Below are 15,181 nucleotides of genomic sequence, written 5' to 3' on the forward strand. Positions count from 1 at the left end.
AGGGGCAGTGACCCCCCCAGCCCAGAGCAGGAGGCACAGCACCAGCCTCCATAGGGGCTGCCCTGATCTCTTTCCAGGAGCTGGGGGTCCCCATGCCAGTGCGGGGGGTAAGATGCTGGTCCCCAGTTCCCCCAACCAGCTGGCCCCAGAGATGGCATTTTGTTGTCTCCACTGGGTAGGCAGTCTGGGGGCAGCCGGGCTCAGCCCCCAGCCATGGGGACACAGTGGGCTTAAACTGTGGGTGCCTTGTCCCATGTAACCCCCGCCAGCCAAATGTGCAGGGCAAGGAGCCTGCGGCTGTGGGTAACGCTGGGGCGAGGGCAGATCAGGCAGTAATGGCGGAGGAAAAAGGGATGTGGGGTAAACCATGCTCTTAAAATAGGGCTGATGGAGCGGAGGGTGGGGGCAGGATGGGCCCATGTCTTCAGAGCAGGGGGGACAGGGACAGGGCTTGGGTTGACATCTGCACCAAGGGATGTCACCTTGCCATCCTTTCGCCTGATGGGGCTGCGGTCAGGGCAGCTGCAGGGTGCCTGTGCCGTGGTGGGAGCTCACAGCATGGGGAGCCCATGGCGTGGTGGCACCCCGGGCCGAAGTGTCAACGCCCTCTCTCCGCGTGTACACTGAGCTCTAGCTGCCTCAGCGGGATGCCCTGGGGAAGGGAGGTGATACCCTGGGAGGCAGGCAGGGAGGGAGGCGGGGGCCGTGCCACGGCACAGAAGAGGCAGGACCAGCAGCAACCAGCCACCGATGCTCCTGGCAAAATCACCACTCCACACGATCCCAGGAATGCCTGGCTGGATCCTGCCCACGTGTGGCTGTGGGAGCTGGGCGCACACCGATCTGGGGAAGTGCAACACTGAGGGCAGCCGGCCCTGTCCCGTGCGGGGTCCCTGGTGCCCGGCTGCCCCCAGGAGCTGGCGGAGGGCCCTGATGCAACTTTGACGATGGTCTGAGCTGGAAAGCTCAAGGTTGTCCATGAAACCCCCCAACCTTCCTCCCCACATCAGCCCCAGGACTGTGAGAAACTTGCTGAAGTTTCTGCTTTTTCCTTTTTTTCCTTTTTTGAGGAGGGGGCATCTGTGTCCTCCACTGCCCTGCCCTGGTGCCAGTGCCGAGCCAGAGGGTCCCACATGGCACCCCAGCACCTGGCACAGGCCAGGCCAGGAGGAAACCCCGAGGCAGAGCTGCCTTCCTCCCCGTGCCACCTTCACCCAAGGTCACGGAGAGCAGTGACGCCTGCTTGTGCCAGGGAAAACTAAGCAGTAACCTGGGAGGTGGCAGCCAGCAAGCCATCGGTGCTGGGGGGCCAGGAGCCTGGCCATGCAAAGGACGTACGGGTACGGCTCACCCGGACTCCCCGCTGGTGCCTGTCTGAAAGCACACGGTGCCTCATGTGGGAATACAGGGCTGGGGCAGGGGCCAAGAACCATGCTGGGGGCACCGGCTGCACCGGGGAGAGAGGCGGGGAGGTGCGGGGCATGGCTGAGGGCTGGCATGGGGGCAAGGTGGGCAGCGTGGGGGGCTCTGGGCATGGGGGCTGTGGCAGGGTGGGGTGCCGGAGGGGCCAGCAGTGTGTCCGGCAGTGTGGGGACAGAGCTGGGTCTCTGTGGGGCAGAGGGGGGGCATCACCTGGGCGTGGGACAGAGGGGCTGGGCAGCGGGGGCAGGGGGCTCTCCCAGGTGGGACGGGGCAGGGGCTGGGGTCTCTGGGAGCAGATGCAGGGTACCGGGGTGGGATGGGGCAGGAGCAGGGGTCCCCCGGGGCGGAGGCGGGGTGCCAAGGCGCAGCGGGGCGGGTGCGGGGGACTCCCTCCCGGCAGAGGCGGGGGCCGGGGCGGCCGCACGGCCCGGGCAGACCCCGGGGGACCGGGGCGGAAGGGGCGGCTCCGCCCGGCCCTGCTCACCCCTCCCGGGGCCGCCCGCGCCGTGGTCTCGGTGCGGAGCCCTGCCGTGCCGGGGAGCTCTCGCCGCCGCCGCCCGCCGGGACGCGACCCTCGGGGCACCCGCCCCGCGCCCACCGGGTGCGTCCGCGGCACAACCGGGAGAGACCCCCGGCTGCGGCTCCCGGAGCCCCGGCGGGACCCCGGCGGCGGAGCGGGGGTTAAGGACCACGGGGCGGTGGCAGGGGTAGAACCACGCGCGGCTCCCGCGGCGTGGGGGGCCTCCTCGGCGGGCGGGGAGGGGGGGATGGAGCCGGGCAGGCGCTGGCAGACCTCCAGCCGTGGAGGAAAAATCCCGTCCCCCAGACGGGGATTTGGGCCCCTGAGGCTGGCCCAACGTGGGGGGGGTCGGGGTGCGTGTGGAAAACGCCGGGTTTGCTGCAATGCCCCGTTTGGGAAGGTTTTTTAAATACAAAACCTGTTTCTGTGGCCGGAGCTGGTTTGTGCTGAAACTGTGGCTGGCCCAGTGCACCTCATCCGAAAGGGATGCAGCTGGCGCTGGGGTGGAGCAGGCGGGGTGGCTGACCCTGGGATCACCGTGGGTCACCCACCTCCTGGGTCAGAACAGGAGGAAACCAGAAAGGGCACAGGAGCTCTGCGGAGGGCAAGCAGAGGGGTTTCTCCCCGGTGCCTGGGTTGGGACGGGTTGGTGGTGACCCTGACCCGGGTATGGAGAGGCGACCCGGGGTGGCTGGGTGCCAGGAGGTGGCAGGGGCAGGGTGGGGCAATCCCGGCATCACCGCCTTCCCTGGCAAGCAACTTTTCAGCAATCAGAGCTGAAACTTAAACAAACCATAAAGCCCGGGTGCTGGCACTGCGTGGCTGGGCCCTGCGGCAGCCGTGGGCGCACAGAGGTGCCGGAGGACAGGGTAAGCGCTTCATCCCCGCTTCATCCCCCACAGCCCCCTTGGTCCCTTGTGGGCATCTCCTGCCTGGCCCCCCACCCTGCTGCTCCCGGAACTCCCCATCCCTCCCCGGTGCTCTCCGGCAGCTCTTTCCTTCCGGGCAGGAGCTGGCAGGTGCCTGATTTTTTCTCCCCGCATTTCCTGCTCGGAGGCAGGAGGCAGGGCAGGCTGGGTGGTCCTGCGCCCCAACGACACTGACAGCCCCTCTCTGCCCAGGCGCCCGCCAGAGCCACCGCGATGGAGCTGGGGAACATCTCGCAGCCTGTGTACGGTCCCGGCCCCGAGGCGCCGGGGAGCAGCACGCCGGGCCTGGTGGGGATGGTGCATGGCTTCCTGCGGCTGGTGCAGCCCAATGCCCTGCCCATAGGTGGGTGCACGGCAGCGGGGAACTGGCGATGGGGTGGGGGGGCTGCTCAGAGCTGTGGGGTCCTGGGTGAGCCTGAGCCCTGCTGCTCTGGTGACTGTCCACCCAGCATTTAAATGCCAGTGTACTGGGTTAGGAGGGGTCTGGAGCGGGGTCCTTGAGGATTCCAGCTGTGTGCTGCCTGTGTCCCATCACAGCTGTGGGGCAGTCCCAGGTGGGCCCCAGGGTAGGCTTTGGCGGCAGTGCCACCTCGCAGAGTCCTGCCCCATTGTCCCTCTGAGCATTGCCATCCCAGGTCCCAACGAAAGGTGCAGACCAAACACCGCGCTGCCTGCGAGTTTGTGGGGTCCTTGCCTGGCTTGCAGCCCTCTGTGCTTGCAGGTGACAAGGTGTGCTTAGGCAGGACTCAGCTCAGGGCCACCAAGGGCAGCGTGTCCCAGTGCCAGCGCCCGCACGGCAGTGCTGCAGGCACCCCCCACGCACCACCCTGCTTGCCAGCACTTGCCCTCCCTCCTTCACCTCCAAGGGGATGTGTCCCTGGCACAGCTCTGCCCCGAAGTGGCTGCAGGTTGGCATGGGTGATGCCAGGACCCTGCAGCTTCTCGATGCCCCCGGTGCGAGTGCTGCCCACTTGGGGGGGGGTGTGCCACTCTGGCTGTCGACACTTGTGCTTCCTCCTTTGCTGGGCTCAACCCTGGCTTGTCAGCAACTTGTAGGCAAATGCATGGCTGGCAAACAACACAGTGGCTTTGTGGCCTTGTTCGTGTCACACAGATACCGGAGTACAATTACACGGCACCGTGTGCCAGCACGGCTTGTAATGAGGCCATGGGGCATGGGCAGAGTGAGCCCTGGGGATGAAAGAGGCAGCATGGCAGGAAGACTTTGTCCCAGCACCCATCCGATGCTGGCAGTGCCAGCCGGGAGTCTGCCTGGGGCTGGGCTGCAGGAGGGTAGCCCAATGACAGCCAAGGTGGTTGTTGGAGCATCCTCCCCTGAGCCTGCCCCCGATGCTCGCTGGGTCGAGGACCCCATTGCTCTGTGGACCCCTGAGAGCCTGGGGGCTGTCAGCGCTTTTCCTGGCTGCAAAAGGGCTGTGTGGCATGGTGGCTGGGGAGGGACTGCTGGAAGGGAGAAACATGCCATGCACTCACAGCCGCTCTGAGCTGCAGCACTGGAGGTGATGGTCTGGGAGCACCTCTCTTGGGTGAGCAGGGTGTGGGACCCTTCTCAAGAACCCCCCAGGGCCCAGAACCCACTCATGGACCTCTCTGCTCCTTGTCTCCCAGAACTGATTGCAGATTTTGGGCAGCCCCCGAGTGAGGAGGCCATCGGGGAGCAAGTCCAGGAGGTGAGCAAGCAGCCAGGGCAGAGACCCGGCAGCCCCAGGCTGCAGCGGGCTGGGGGATGCTGGCAGGTGCTGCTCGGAGGCTGAGCCCTGGGTGCTGGGCAGCAGCAAGGGGAGATGTGCAACCCCCTGGGGGGACCCATCCTGCCCCGTGGGGATTTGGACAGGACCCTCAGAGATGGGGAGCCTTCAGGGGCACCAGCGTTATGCTACCTCTCATTCTTCCTCTTCCAGCTGCTGCTCTACGAACTGGGTTTCCTGGTCTGCATGGCCATCGGGCTCCTCTTCATCATCCTCGTGCCCCTGGTGGGATGCTGCTTCTGCTGCTGCCGCTGCTGTGGGAACTGCGGGGGTCGCATGTACCAGAAGCAGGGCCGGCGGATGGGCTGCCGGCGCCGGGCGCTCTGGGCCTCCGTCCTGCTGGTCTCTGCTCTCCTCCTGTGAGTGCGCTGGCTGGGAGGCTCCGGATGGGACCTGAGGGCGGGTGGAAACGCCGGTGCTTGGCGGCTGTGCCAGGAAGCTGCCATTGTTCGAAGGAGCAGATCCCGGCGCGGTGGGACAAAGGAGAGGAAGTGACGGCGGTGGGGAGCTGGCCCTGGGGGACCACGAGTTGGCACGGTGCAGACCCTTCCTGACAGCTTCGCTGCAGGGAAATGCAAGCATGCCAGGCACCAGGCTCTCCCATGCCTCAGTTTCCCATGTCCCTCCTCTCTGGTCCCTTGGCTGTGTGCAGGGCACTTGCTGGGATGCTCTGGAAGGGGGGGCTCAGCGGCGTGCTCCAGACCCTGCAGCCTGGGGTCGGTGCGGATGGATTCAGAGGGTCCTGGGGGGGGAGCATTGGGAGCGAGCTCCCTGCATGCTGACCCTGCCACCCTTCCCTTGCAGGGCCGGCGACGTCTGCGCCTTTGTCAGCAACACCCGCTTCTCCCAGGCTGTGTGTGGCACCTTCCCCAACGTCAACGACACCCTGGACAACGTCCACACCTACCTGGCCTCCATCCCCCAGGCACGCCTGGTCCCCCCGCCCTGGCTGGGGTGCCTGAATGGGGACAAAGAGCCCCCCTGGGGAAGGGTGACAGTGGGGCTAAAGGCAGGGAAGGATCCCCACCCACACTGACACCCCATCTCTGTCCCTCCAGCAAATCAATTTTATCATCGACAGCAGCGACGTCCCACTGGGCCATGCCAACCGCAGCCTCCAGGGTGAGGGTGTGCGGCACAGTGGGGGCTGAGGCATCCTGGGGGTGCTTGGGGAGTGGAGGTGGCTGGGGGTGCTGCAGATGGTTGCTGACCCTGGGGGCCACTGGGCTGGTTCTCATGGGGATGTCTAAAGGGAGTGGGTTTGGGGGCTCCTTCAGGCTCCCGCTCTGCTTCAGCTGCTGCTCTTCCCCATTCAGGCTCCTCTCTGGGAGGGTGATGCAGGTGTTGGCAGGGTTGGGGGGGGTCCCCTCTGCCCACTTTGCCTGGAGGGTGGGTGTGGGATGGGGTCCTGACTGGGGGGGGCTCAGTGTTTTTGGCAGCTCCCCTGCAAGCCCTGGGCTGCTTAGGGCAGCCTGGTCCTGCTGCTGGGGGTCCTTGTCATCCACACCATCTCTCCCATCTCCACAGACATCGGGACCAGCCTGGGCGGCATGATCGTCTCCAAGATCAGGAGCAGCACGGATGGGGCTCTGGGATCCCTCCAGAGCCTCTTGCAAGGTAGCAGTCCCATCCCTAGGGGGCCAGCAGGGCCTCTGAGGGGATTCAGGGGAACACTGGGGCAGATGCATGCCTGGGAGGCTCCAGCAGGTTTGGGTAAGGCCCCCAGGGAGTGGGGTCCATCAGGCCACTCCAGCCCCAGCCTGGGGCAAATGGTGGAACTTCGGGGGGGATGCCCCTACATTGCATTTTTGGATGGGTCCCCGAGGCTCAGCTGGGTGAGGACAAGCCCCCGCCTCGCTGGCAGGATAAGGCCTCGAGCCCCCGCTGTCTCCCCAGGGATGGAGATGCTGGTGGCAGCCTTCGGCAGCATCGCCAGCACTCGCTCACGCCTCGAGGAGCTGCAGAGCAACTACAGCCAGCGGCTGGCCAGCCTGCGGGATGGCCTCAACCAGACCCTGCAGCGCTGCGGCCGCCCCTGCGACAGCGTGTCCCTGGATGGCCTTGCCTTCAGCGTCAACTTCAGCATGGTGAGGAGGGGCAGGGTGTGGGGCAAGGAGCCCCCTGCAGCCCCTTCCCTAGCCCTCCGCAGCCCCCTCACACCAGGCTCTTCCCCACAGATCCCCGGTGTGGAGCAGCAGCTGGAGGCACTGCGTGATGTGTCTGGCTCCAACATAGAGGCTGATTTAGAGGAGGTAAGGGGTCCTCCCCACACCCAGGCACAGGGCTGGGTGCTTCTGGTGCTGCTGGGGCTGTGCTGTGAGGGGGTGGCTTGGGAAGAGCCCTGCCGGGAGTTAATTGCTGTCACATGAAGGGAAGGGCTGGCCGGAGTTCTGCCTCGGCCAGAGCCTTCCTGCAGTCCCCACCACCCCCGGGGCACTGGCGTGGTAGACTGGGTGCTGTGGGAAGCCTGGCTATCCTGTGCCACTGGGGTCTGGGGACGGAGGGATTGTGCTGCTCAGCCCTGGGCTGCGGGCAGGGACATGAGCTGTATGCTGTGCCCCCCCGGACACAGGTTAACAACACGCTGGACACAACCCCTGCCAAGGTGCAAGAGCAGTCCCGGGATGTGGTGACAAGTAAGCAGGGCTTTGTGCCCCATGTGCCGAATTCTCCCTCTCCCAGGGCTCCCTTCTCCCTTCTGACCCCATCCCTGCCTGGAGACCTCCCCTGCTGCCACCCTGCTGCCTACAGCCCTGGCTGTCCCCAAGTGCCATCACGCTGATGCCATCCTTGGCCACGACTGCCCCTTTCCCATCCTCTCTGGGTCCCCGCTGCCCCAGGCTCGCCTGCCCCAGACAAGCAGGACCTGGGCAGCAGTTCGCAGCACCAACCTGAACTCGTCCCCTGTAGAGACCCAGGACCAGCTGGGCCTCATCAGGGAGAAGATCAGGAGCTTGCAGGAGCAGTTGCCGCTCCTGGATGTGGAGGAGAGTGTCGGGGCCTTTGTGGACAACGCCATGTCGGTGCTGGAGGAGTACAGGGAGCCGATCGTCTCCTTGGATGGGCTCAGGTAGGCGAGGGGCTGCTGCATCCCCTGGCTCCCTTGTCCAGAGAGGCTCAGGCTCTCGATCCTCCAGTTGCTGGAGGTGGGGGCTTGCTTGGTGGTAGGGCTGCAGGTGCAGGGTAGCCAGAGCTGTGCCTTGCAGCCACCCGTGCCCCTGCCCTGCCAGGGTGCCTGGGGACTTTTTCCTCCACCCGAAGGCAGCTGGTGGGATGCTGAGCACTGCTCAGGGTGCCAGGTCCTGCTGTCTGACTCCTGCTCTTCCTCCTGCCGCAGGTGGAGCGTGTGTGCCCTCCTGTGCTGCATGGTGCTGCTGGTGGTCCTTTGTAACGTTGTCGGGCTGCTGCTGGGGCCCCTGGGGCTGAAGGAAAGCGTGCTGCCCACGCAGCGCAGCAGCCTCTCCAACGCCGGCGGGAACTTCTTCATGGCGTGAGGCTCCCTCGGCTGCCGAGGACGTGTGCAGGAGTGCTGGGACGGGTGGGCAGGGCTGGCCTGGGGATGCTCAAGCTCCTAAATCATCAAATCACTGTGGCTTAATGGCCTGCCCCATGGCAATTCACCGTGCAGGTGGTAAACACAAGGATAAAACATGGTGCCAGCAGAAGGTGTTCGAGTGGAGCCTGTTCACCCCTTGCCGGCGGGGGCCTGGCAAGGGTGGTCCTGTGGCTCTGTGGGTGGGTGGTGGCTTGCAAAGCTGGGGGAAGCCATGCCGGGGTCCGAGCCCTATGGTGCAGCCCAGCAGGGCTCCAGGGTCTGAAGGCAGGGTGGAGACGTGCTTGTGGGAATGGTGGTGCTTCCTGGCACTGCGGGGGGAGGAAAGGGGTGTGCAGGCTTTGGGTTTTCTGAGCTGAAGGCAATGCTAGCATTGATGCCGGGGCACAGGACCCCGGGTGCTGACGGCATCTCTGTTCTGACAGAGGGGTCGGCTTCAGCTTCATCTTCTCCTGGCTGCTGATGCTGGTGGTGCTGATCCCCTTCATGCTGGGGGGGAACATCTACGTGCTCATCTGCGAGTCCTGGCGCAGCCAGCAGCTCTTCCAGGTGAGCTCCCTGTGGGGAGACACCCCTGTCTGTAGCCACTGCTGCCTTTCCAAGGGCTGCTGGTGGAGAGGAGGCAGCGCTGCCCAATTTGGGATGGTCTTCCCAGGTGTCCTGCCCTGCACCTTGTCTAGTTTCTCCATCTCTTCCCTTGCTCTCAGCTCCTGGACACCCCCGGCCTGATCCCTAGCTTCAACCTGTCGGAGCTGCTGGGCCAGGAGGGTGGCACAGCAAACTTCTCGGAGATGTACAGGTGGGTCCCAGTTCCAGTGCTGTGTCTTTGGGGAGGCATATGGCTGCTCGGCGCCCTCGGATGCTCCCCAGGATGGGGACAGGTTGCCCTACCTGCCCTGGCTGCAGGCAGACACCGATGCCAGGGAAGGAGCAAGGTGTGACTTGCCCACGCGGGTGAGGACACACTCCTGGGAGGGGGAGGCGCTCGCCTGCCCCTTTTCAGCCCCGTGCCCCCCTCCTGCAGGCAGTGCCAGCGAGACGCTGCCCTGTGGCAAACGCTGCACCTGGACCAGAGCGTGTCCCTGGACGAGCTCTTGAACATCAGCCAGGTGAGTGCAGGAGTGCCAGGGTCCAGGGGGGCAGAGCTGGGGGCACAGGGCTGGTGCTGGGGGGACAGCGAGGGGCCGGCACTGTGCCCCATCATGGCTCCCCTCGCCCTGGCAGTACACAGGAGAGATCTCCACGGCCTTTGAGAAGATGAACATCACCCTGAGCCCCATCTTGCTGCTCAGCCAGAGCCAGAGAGACTTGCTGCTGAATGCCAGCCGGGCCGGGCAGCCCCCCGACTTCACCCCCACCCTGGAGCAGGTAGGCTGGGGGCAGCCTGGTGTTGGGATGGGGGGGTCCAGATGCGCATTGAGGAGGTCCATTGCCCCCTCCCCTTTTCTGCTGTGGGAGTCCCACTGCAAGCTGCCGGGGTGTCCCCTGCCATCCATGTCACCCCTTGGGGCAACTGGGCACCTCCTCCACCCGGGAGGCCCTGGCTCCACTCTACCCTGCAGGGAGGGGGCACGGCCCTCCGTTAGCCCTGTGTCCCCAGTCTCAGGGCTCTGTTCTCTGCCTTTTCCAGCTGGATCAGAACGTGACCCAGGGAAGCCTCCTGGATCTGGCCGCAGAGTTGGAGCAGCTGGCAGACAAAGCGGTGAGAGACCACGGCACCCCGGGGCCATGGCCACGCTGTCCCCAAAGCCACTGGCTGCGGGGGCTCCTCTGCAGACCTGTCTGGGTGCTGAGGGGAGGCGAGGCCCTTCACCCTCGCCCAGCTCTTTTCTCCAACCCGGCCCCCCATCAGATGGCTGTGGTGGGGCAGGGACCTCGTGCCGGGGGTCACTGCTGACTGCAGCTCCTCCAGGGCACTAATGTGAAAGAGGACCTGAAGGCTGATGCTCGCAAGCTGAGGGAGCTGGACAAGGAGATGCAGATGAGCTTGTCTAGGCTGCTGGTGAGCAATGCCTGGGTGGGGAAGGTCCTGGGGGTGCTGGCTTGGGCTCTGCCAAAGCTCGGACTCTGCTGGCAGGGTCTTGGCTGAGCTGTGGCGTCTGTGCCTCTGACCCCCCTCTCTCCATCCCCAGCAAAGCCTGAAAGAGAACATCTACTCGGTGCAGAGCGGGACTACCCAGCTCGAGGTAAGCTGCACAAGGGAGCCTCCTGAGCGCACACCAGTCCGGGGCACCCTGCAAAGTGCCCTTGAGGTCCCACAATGGAGATGGTGGGGGCTAACCTGCAGTCTGGGGGGCTGGTGGCTGCTGTAGGACTCCCCAAGCATGTACTGTAGGGGCTGCTCATGGGGCAGAGGGAGTGGTCCCATGCCACGGACCCTGCAAGGCGCAGGCTCCCTCCACCCGAGGTACTCAGGCACTACCAGCGTGTGACTGCTGGGGACACCGCAGCTCAGAGATGCTGCGCCCTAGGGATTGCTGCTGGGCAGGGTGGGGGAGATGCGGGGACCCCACTTCCCCCATCACACTGCTGAGAGCACCTTTCACCCCAGGCAGAGACAAAAGCTGCGCTGGACAAAGCCAGCGAAACCCAGGAGTTCCTGGAGAGGGAGACGGCAAACATCATCAAGAATGTGAGCTCGCCTTGCCCTGCTGCCAGGCCACCCGGTGGGGATGTGACTGGACCCCCACACCAAGACCTCCCTCTGCGCAGGGATGCTAAGCAATGTCTGGCTGCTTTTCCTGCCCTGTTGTCTTCCCTGGGGGTCCCCTGCACCCCTGGGTGCCCCCTCCCCTTATGGCACCCTAGGCAAGGGGCCGGGGCAGGGTGGGGCTTGCAGCCCCATTGCTGCTGCGTTGAGGTGGTCTGACAGCCCTGATCCTGACATGGAGGCAACATGGGGCATGGAGTGGGCTGGGGGTGCAGCATCTCCAATCTCTGCTTGCCCCCTCCCCCAGGAGACGTGGGCCTTCCTGGAGGAGCTGTTTGACTTCTTTGAGACCTACATTTCCTGGGCCAAGAGCAGGGTGAGTTGAGCCTTCCTCGGTGGGGTGGAGGGAGAGGGAGGACGGGCTGCAGGGTTTTGGGGACATTGACATGTCCTGTCCCACTGGGTCCCCAGCTGACGGGAGATGTGGCACGTTGCAAGCCCATAGCTCAGACCCTGGATAACGTGGAGGCCATCACCTGCGACTACATCCTGGACTCTCTGGTGAGTGGGGCAGTGGTGTGTGGGGTGACACGTGTGTGTGGGGTGGCAACGAGGTCCCCTTGTCCCCCTCATGCACAGGATGAGAAGTACCCATCTCTGTCTTGAGCAAGCATGGCTCAGCATCTCCCCAGCGGATTGCTGTGGCTAAGAGCAAAGGCCAGGCTGTGAGAAGGGGTGCATGGGTGGTCTTTGTGGGGGGCCTGGGAGCGGAAGAGGCTCTCCCAGTCGCTGTCTGGGCCCTGATAGCTCTCCCTCTGCACCCAGAATGCCTTCTGGTTCAGCCTGGGCTGGTGCACCTTCTTCCTGCTGCCCAGCATCATCCTGGCTGTCAGACTTGCCAAGTTTTACCGCCGCATGGACATCGCCGATGACTACAGGTGAGAAGCTGCCTGCCCCCTGTGACCACGTTGGATCTGGGGTCTGCCCCCGCGCACTGCAAACTGCCCCTTCATGTGCCCCGTGGCAGCCTGTGGGGCTGATCCTAAAGTAATGCGGGCTAGGGGGGGACCAGGGAGGTGGCTTGGGACTTTCAGCCTCCAAGAATGGAGATGCTTTGGAGAAGAGCCTGGCTCTGTCTGCTCTGCAGCCCCCTTTGGGCAGCTGAAGGTGCATGCGACCCCCCTCGGAGAAAGGATTCCAGCTCACACGGCATGGGCTGCAGCCCCCAGCCTGGTTTGGGGGTTTGCCATGGGACTTGCTCTGGCTTTGCACCATTTTTTGTGCTGGGGCCGCAAAACAGGAGCACAGCTGGATGCCGTGCATAAGCAGCATGCTGCAGGGTTGGTGTCACTGCCACGAGGGTGCAGTGCTTGCTCGCCTGCCCGTGGACACCAGTGCCCCAGTGCTGCCCCCCAGCCCTCTGGGACCTTTTCCCCATCCCTCCGGGGCCCTCTGACCGGCAGCCCCACCTCCAGCGCAGCCGCCGACCCCTCAGGGTAGTGAGCGGTTTCCAGTTGGATTTCCAGCTGCTGAGGGCTATGTCTTGGCCCCGCAGTGCAGCCAATTTGCCAGGGATTCCCCAGCCCCCCACCTGCCACCCCTCTGCTCCAGGGTTGCAGCCACCTAGGGTTTGCAGCCACAGCCGGGGTTTGCAGCAGCCCTGTGCCCAGCGCGGTCCCAGCCAGCCTTCCTCCCCCTGCCTGCCCTACTCCTCCTTGCTCCACGCCCTGGCTCTCCCAGGACCCATGCTGGGGTTGTATGTGGTGTGTGCAGGACGTGGCGCTGAGCTGGGCTGTGCCCTGCCTGCAGCGTGCCTGGGGTCCCCACCAGTGGCCATGGCGCCTTTCACTTCCCCCTGCAGCCGGCGGCTGAGCTGGCTGTAGACACGGGCTCAGCTGCCAGGGAAACTTGGGGGAACTGAAATCATGGCATGGGGGAGCTGTGTGCCGCTGAGCCGGCGAGCGTGGGGCCCCACTCTGCCTGCCTGGGGAAGGAGCAGCGATGGGGGCAGCAATGTTCAGGGGGGCTGTAGGACTGTGTGCTCTGCATCCAGATAGGGCAGTCGGGGTGGAGGGGACTCCTCCAGCCCCCTGTGTCCTTGTGTGCCTCAGGGGAGACCCTGTCCCACTGGGAGACGCTGGGCTGGTGGGCTGTCCCAGGAAGCATCTTCTTGCCCCAGTGACACTGTCTCCTCTTTTTTCTCCCCTCCAGGAATGAAGCCTTGGAGATGTAAGTAGCAGTGCCAGGTCCCCGTGTGGGGTGGGTGAGTAGCTCCTGTGGCATGAGGGGGGGCAGGGCACAGAGGGAGCGGGGCGAGGAGGGGAACAAGGGCAAGTGCAGGCCGAGGAGGGTGCTGGTACCAAGGGAGGACTGGGAAGGTGGGACCTGTGCAACATAGACTGTTCTGGGGTCCCCCCATCATCTTTCCACACTCCTCAGTTTGGGGGTGCTGCTGCTCCCAGCCTCCCCCACGCCAGCGGGGTGGGGGGGCTCTCCACACTCTCTTTCCTGTGGGGCTGGGCCACAGGGGTGGGATGACATTTGGCCTTCTCAGTGCAACCTGGGCTGTCCCTTGCTCCCCTCTGTGGCTTGGGGGTGACACAAGTGACCTCGGTTTTGCAGGCCGCCCACATTCAACTTCTACAAAATCCCCCGGCCGTCCACGAGGCATTAGCCCCTGTTGCCCACAGCGCGGGCACGGAGGAGATGGACACAGCTGTCCCGTCTGCTGCGCCTTCTCCTTGGGTGCTGTGGAGCAGGTTGGGACCCCCAGGCTGAAACCCCTTCCCCAGTTCCCAATATGTGATGATACCCTGGTATGTGTGGGAGGGGGGCTGCCCCTTGCACTGCCCCAGGTGGGACTTCACAACCCCCCCGCCCCACCCCCACCAGACCCCATGGGCTCAAGGCAGCTCACACTGTCCATGCCACCGCAGCCTCTGTGCTGCCGGCCAGTGGGACCCTGCTCACCCAGGCCCCTCGCTCGAAAAGTGTGACTATTTATTTTTGCAGGGAGCCTGACTGCTTCCAAGGCTGTGATTTTTTGGTGTCAAACAATAAATGGGCTGTTTGCGTGTGCTGCAGGCATGTGGCTGCGCTCTTCATGTCCGGCTGCGATGGAAGGGCATCAGGGGTAGGGGCAGGGAAGGCTCCCCGCTGCTGGCACAAGCTGGGACTGTGCCTGGGACTAGAGGGCTCATGCTGGGGTCCCCAAGCGTGCTCTGCTCACATCCAGCTCTTGGAGTCCTGACCCAGCCCATGGGTCGATGCAGGACCGCTGCTCAGCGTCACCGGTGACATTCCCCTCACCAGGCAGCCCTTTGCACCTGTGGCTGGGTGGGTGCCAGGTCCTTCCCTGGGAAAAGCCATGCCAAAAGCCTCCTGACCATGAGGTGCCACCCCCCCAGCGCACAGGCACTTCCCTGTGCCTTCTGGCGACCCTGCTACGTGTCATCTCTGGGTTTCCAGTTGGTTTATGGTGTGCCTGCAGCCTGCACCTCCCTCCCTCTACTGGGTATGGTGGCACGGGGACTTTCAGTGTCCACCCCTGCATGTCCCACACTGCTGCATGGCATGGATGGGCACGGCGAGAGCTGCAGGCACAGATAAGCCAAGGGCGACTTGGTCTACACCCATGGCGGGGCGAGTGCAGGTGTTACTTTGCACTGCTCCTTGGCGCAAGCACAGGGACCATCTCGAAAGCTGGGTCAGGCACAGGGGACATACGTGAGAAGCTTGACTCATTTCCTTTGTTGCAAAGTCCAAGTCTCTCCAGAGCGAGCGACGGGGCCGAGCTGGCCAGCTCGCCCTTCGCTATGTGCATCTGCTTTATCGCTTTTTCCATTTGCCTTCAGATCTTCTAATCACTATTTTTTTCCTTCAGGCATTATCTGAAGCTGCACCGGCCTTACCTCCTGCTATCTCCCCCCCCCAGCACCCGTCCTGACTGCAAAGAGAGCCCTGTGCTTGCCTATCACCCAGCTGAAACTGTCCTGTGTGGTGGCTCAGTCCCTGCTCCCCCCAGCGATACCCACCCTTTCTGGTCCTCGGGGCGGGATTTCCCAGCACTCCCTTGGAGAGCATTTAGCTCAGTTTTGTCTCCACTTGCTCTGCCTTTGCTCTCCCTCACCCTGAACCCTCAACCTCACGAGTTGTGACTGTTTTGTGCTTGTCTAGGGGCTGCATGTGGAGGTTTCCATCCCCGAGCCCCAGACTGTCCCCACCGCACAGCATCCTCTGCTTCCTCTTCCCTTGCTGTGCCTCGGGGACACCGGCCTGCGCAGGACTGCTGCTGGCTTCAGTTTCCGCTTGCTGGTTTTGCGGGCACTGCTCCCTTCC

General features: G+C 64.3%; 1 protein-coding gene across 1 annotated transcript; it reads left to right on the top strand.

Annotated features, from left to right (window-relative positions):
• The first annotated feature begins 2,768 nt into the window (after positions 1-2,768).
• Positions 2,769-13,926, top strand: LOC143160759 (prominin-1-A-like). Its single transcript, XM_076338881.1, has 25 exons — positions 2,769-2,811; positions 3,003-3,214; positions 4,501-4,562; positions 4,794-4,999; positions 5,445-5,565; positions 5,699-5,762; positions 6,168-6,257; positions 6,537-6,727; positions 6,818-6,892; positions 7,213-7,276; positions 7,551-7,710; positions 7,978-8,130; positions 8,619-8,742; positions 8,901-8,992; positions 9,218-9,302; positions 9,418-9,561; positions 9,824-9,895; positions 10,106-10,195; positions 10,326-10,379; positions 10,745-10,825; positions 11,151-11,219; positions 11,315-11,404; positions 11,669-11,781; positions 13,055-13,072; positions 13,466-13,926. The coding sequence occupies exons 2-25, from the start codon at positions 3,085-3,087 to the stop codon at positions 13,515-13,517; spliced, it is 2,400 nt and encodes a 799-aa protein (XP_076194996.1). The 5' UTR covers positions 2,769-2,811; positions 3,003-3,084; the 3' UTR covers positions 13,518-13,926.
• The last annotated feature ends 1,255 nt before the right edge of the window (positions 13,927-15,181 follow it).

Source organism: Aptenodytes patagonicus, chromosome 5 (assembly GCF_965638725.1).
Source record: "Aptenodytes patagonicus chromosome 5, bAptPat1.pri.cur, whole genome shotgun sequence".
Taxonomy (NCBI): domain Eukaryota; kingdom Metazoa; phylum Chordata; class Aves; order Sphenisciformes; family Spheniscidae; genus Aptenodytes; species Aptenodytes patagonicus.

Bases quoted from the DNA above. Each gene is read 5' to 3' on its own strand.
- LOC143160759 (XM_076338881.1), top strand. From the start codon at position 3,085: ATGGAGCTGGGGAACATCTCGCAGCCTGTGTACGGTCCCGGCCCCGAG. The intron at 5,000-5,444 runs GTGAGTGCGCTG...CTTCCCTTGCAG, and splicing joins CTGGTCTCTGCTCTCCTCCT to GGCCGGCGACGTCTGCGCCT. The intron at 11,405-11,668 runs GTGAGTGGGGCA...CTCTGCACCCAG, and splicing joins ACTACATCCTGGACTCTCTG to AATGCCTTCTGGTTCAGCCT.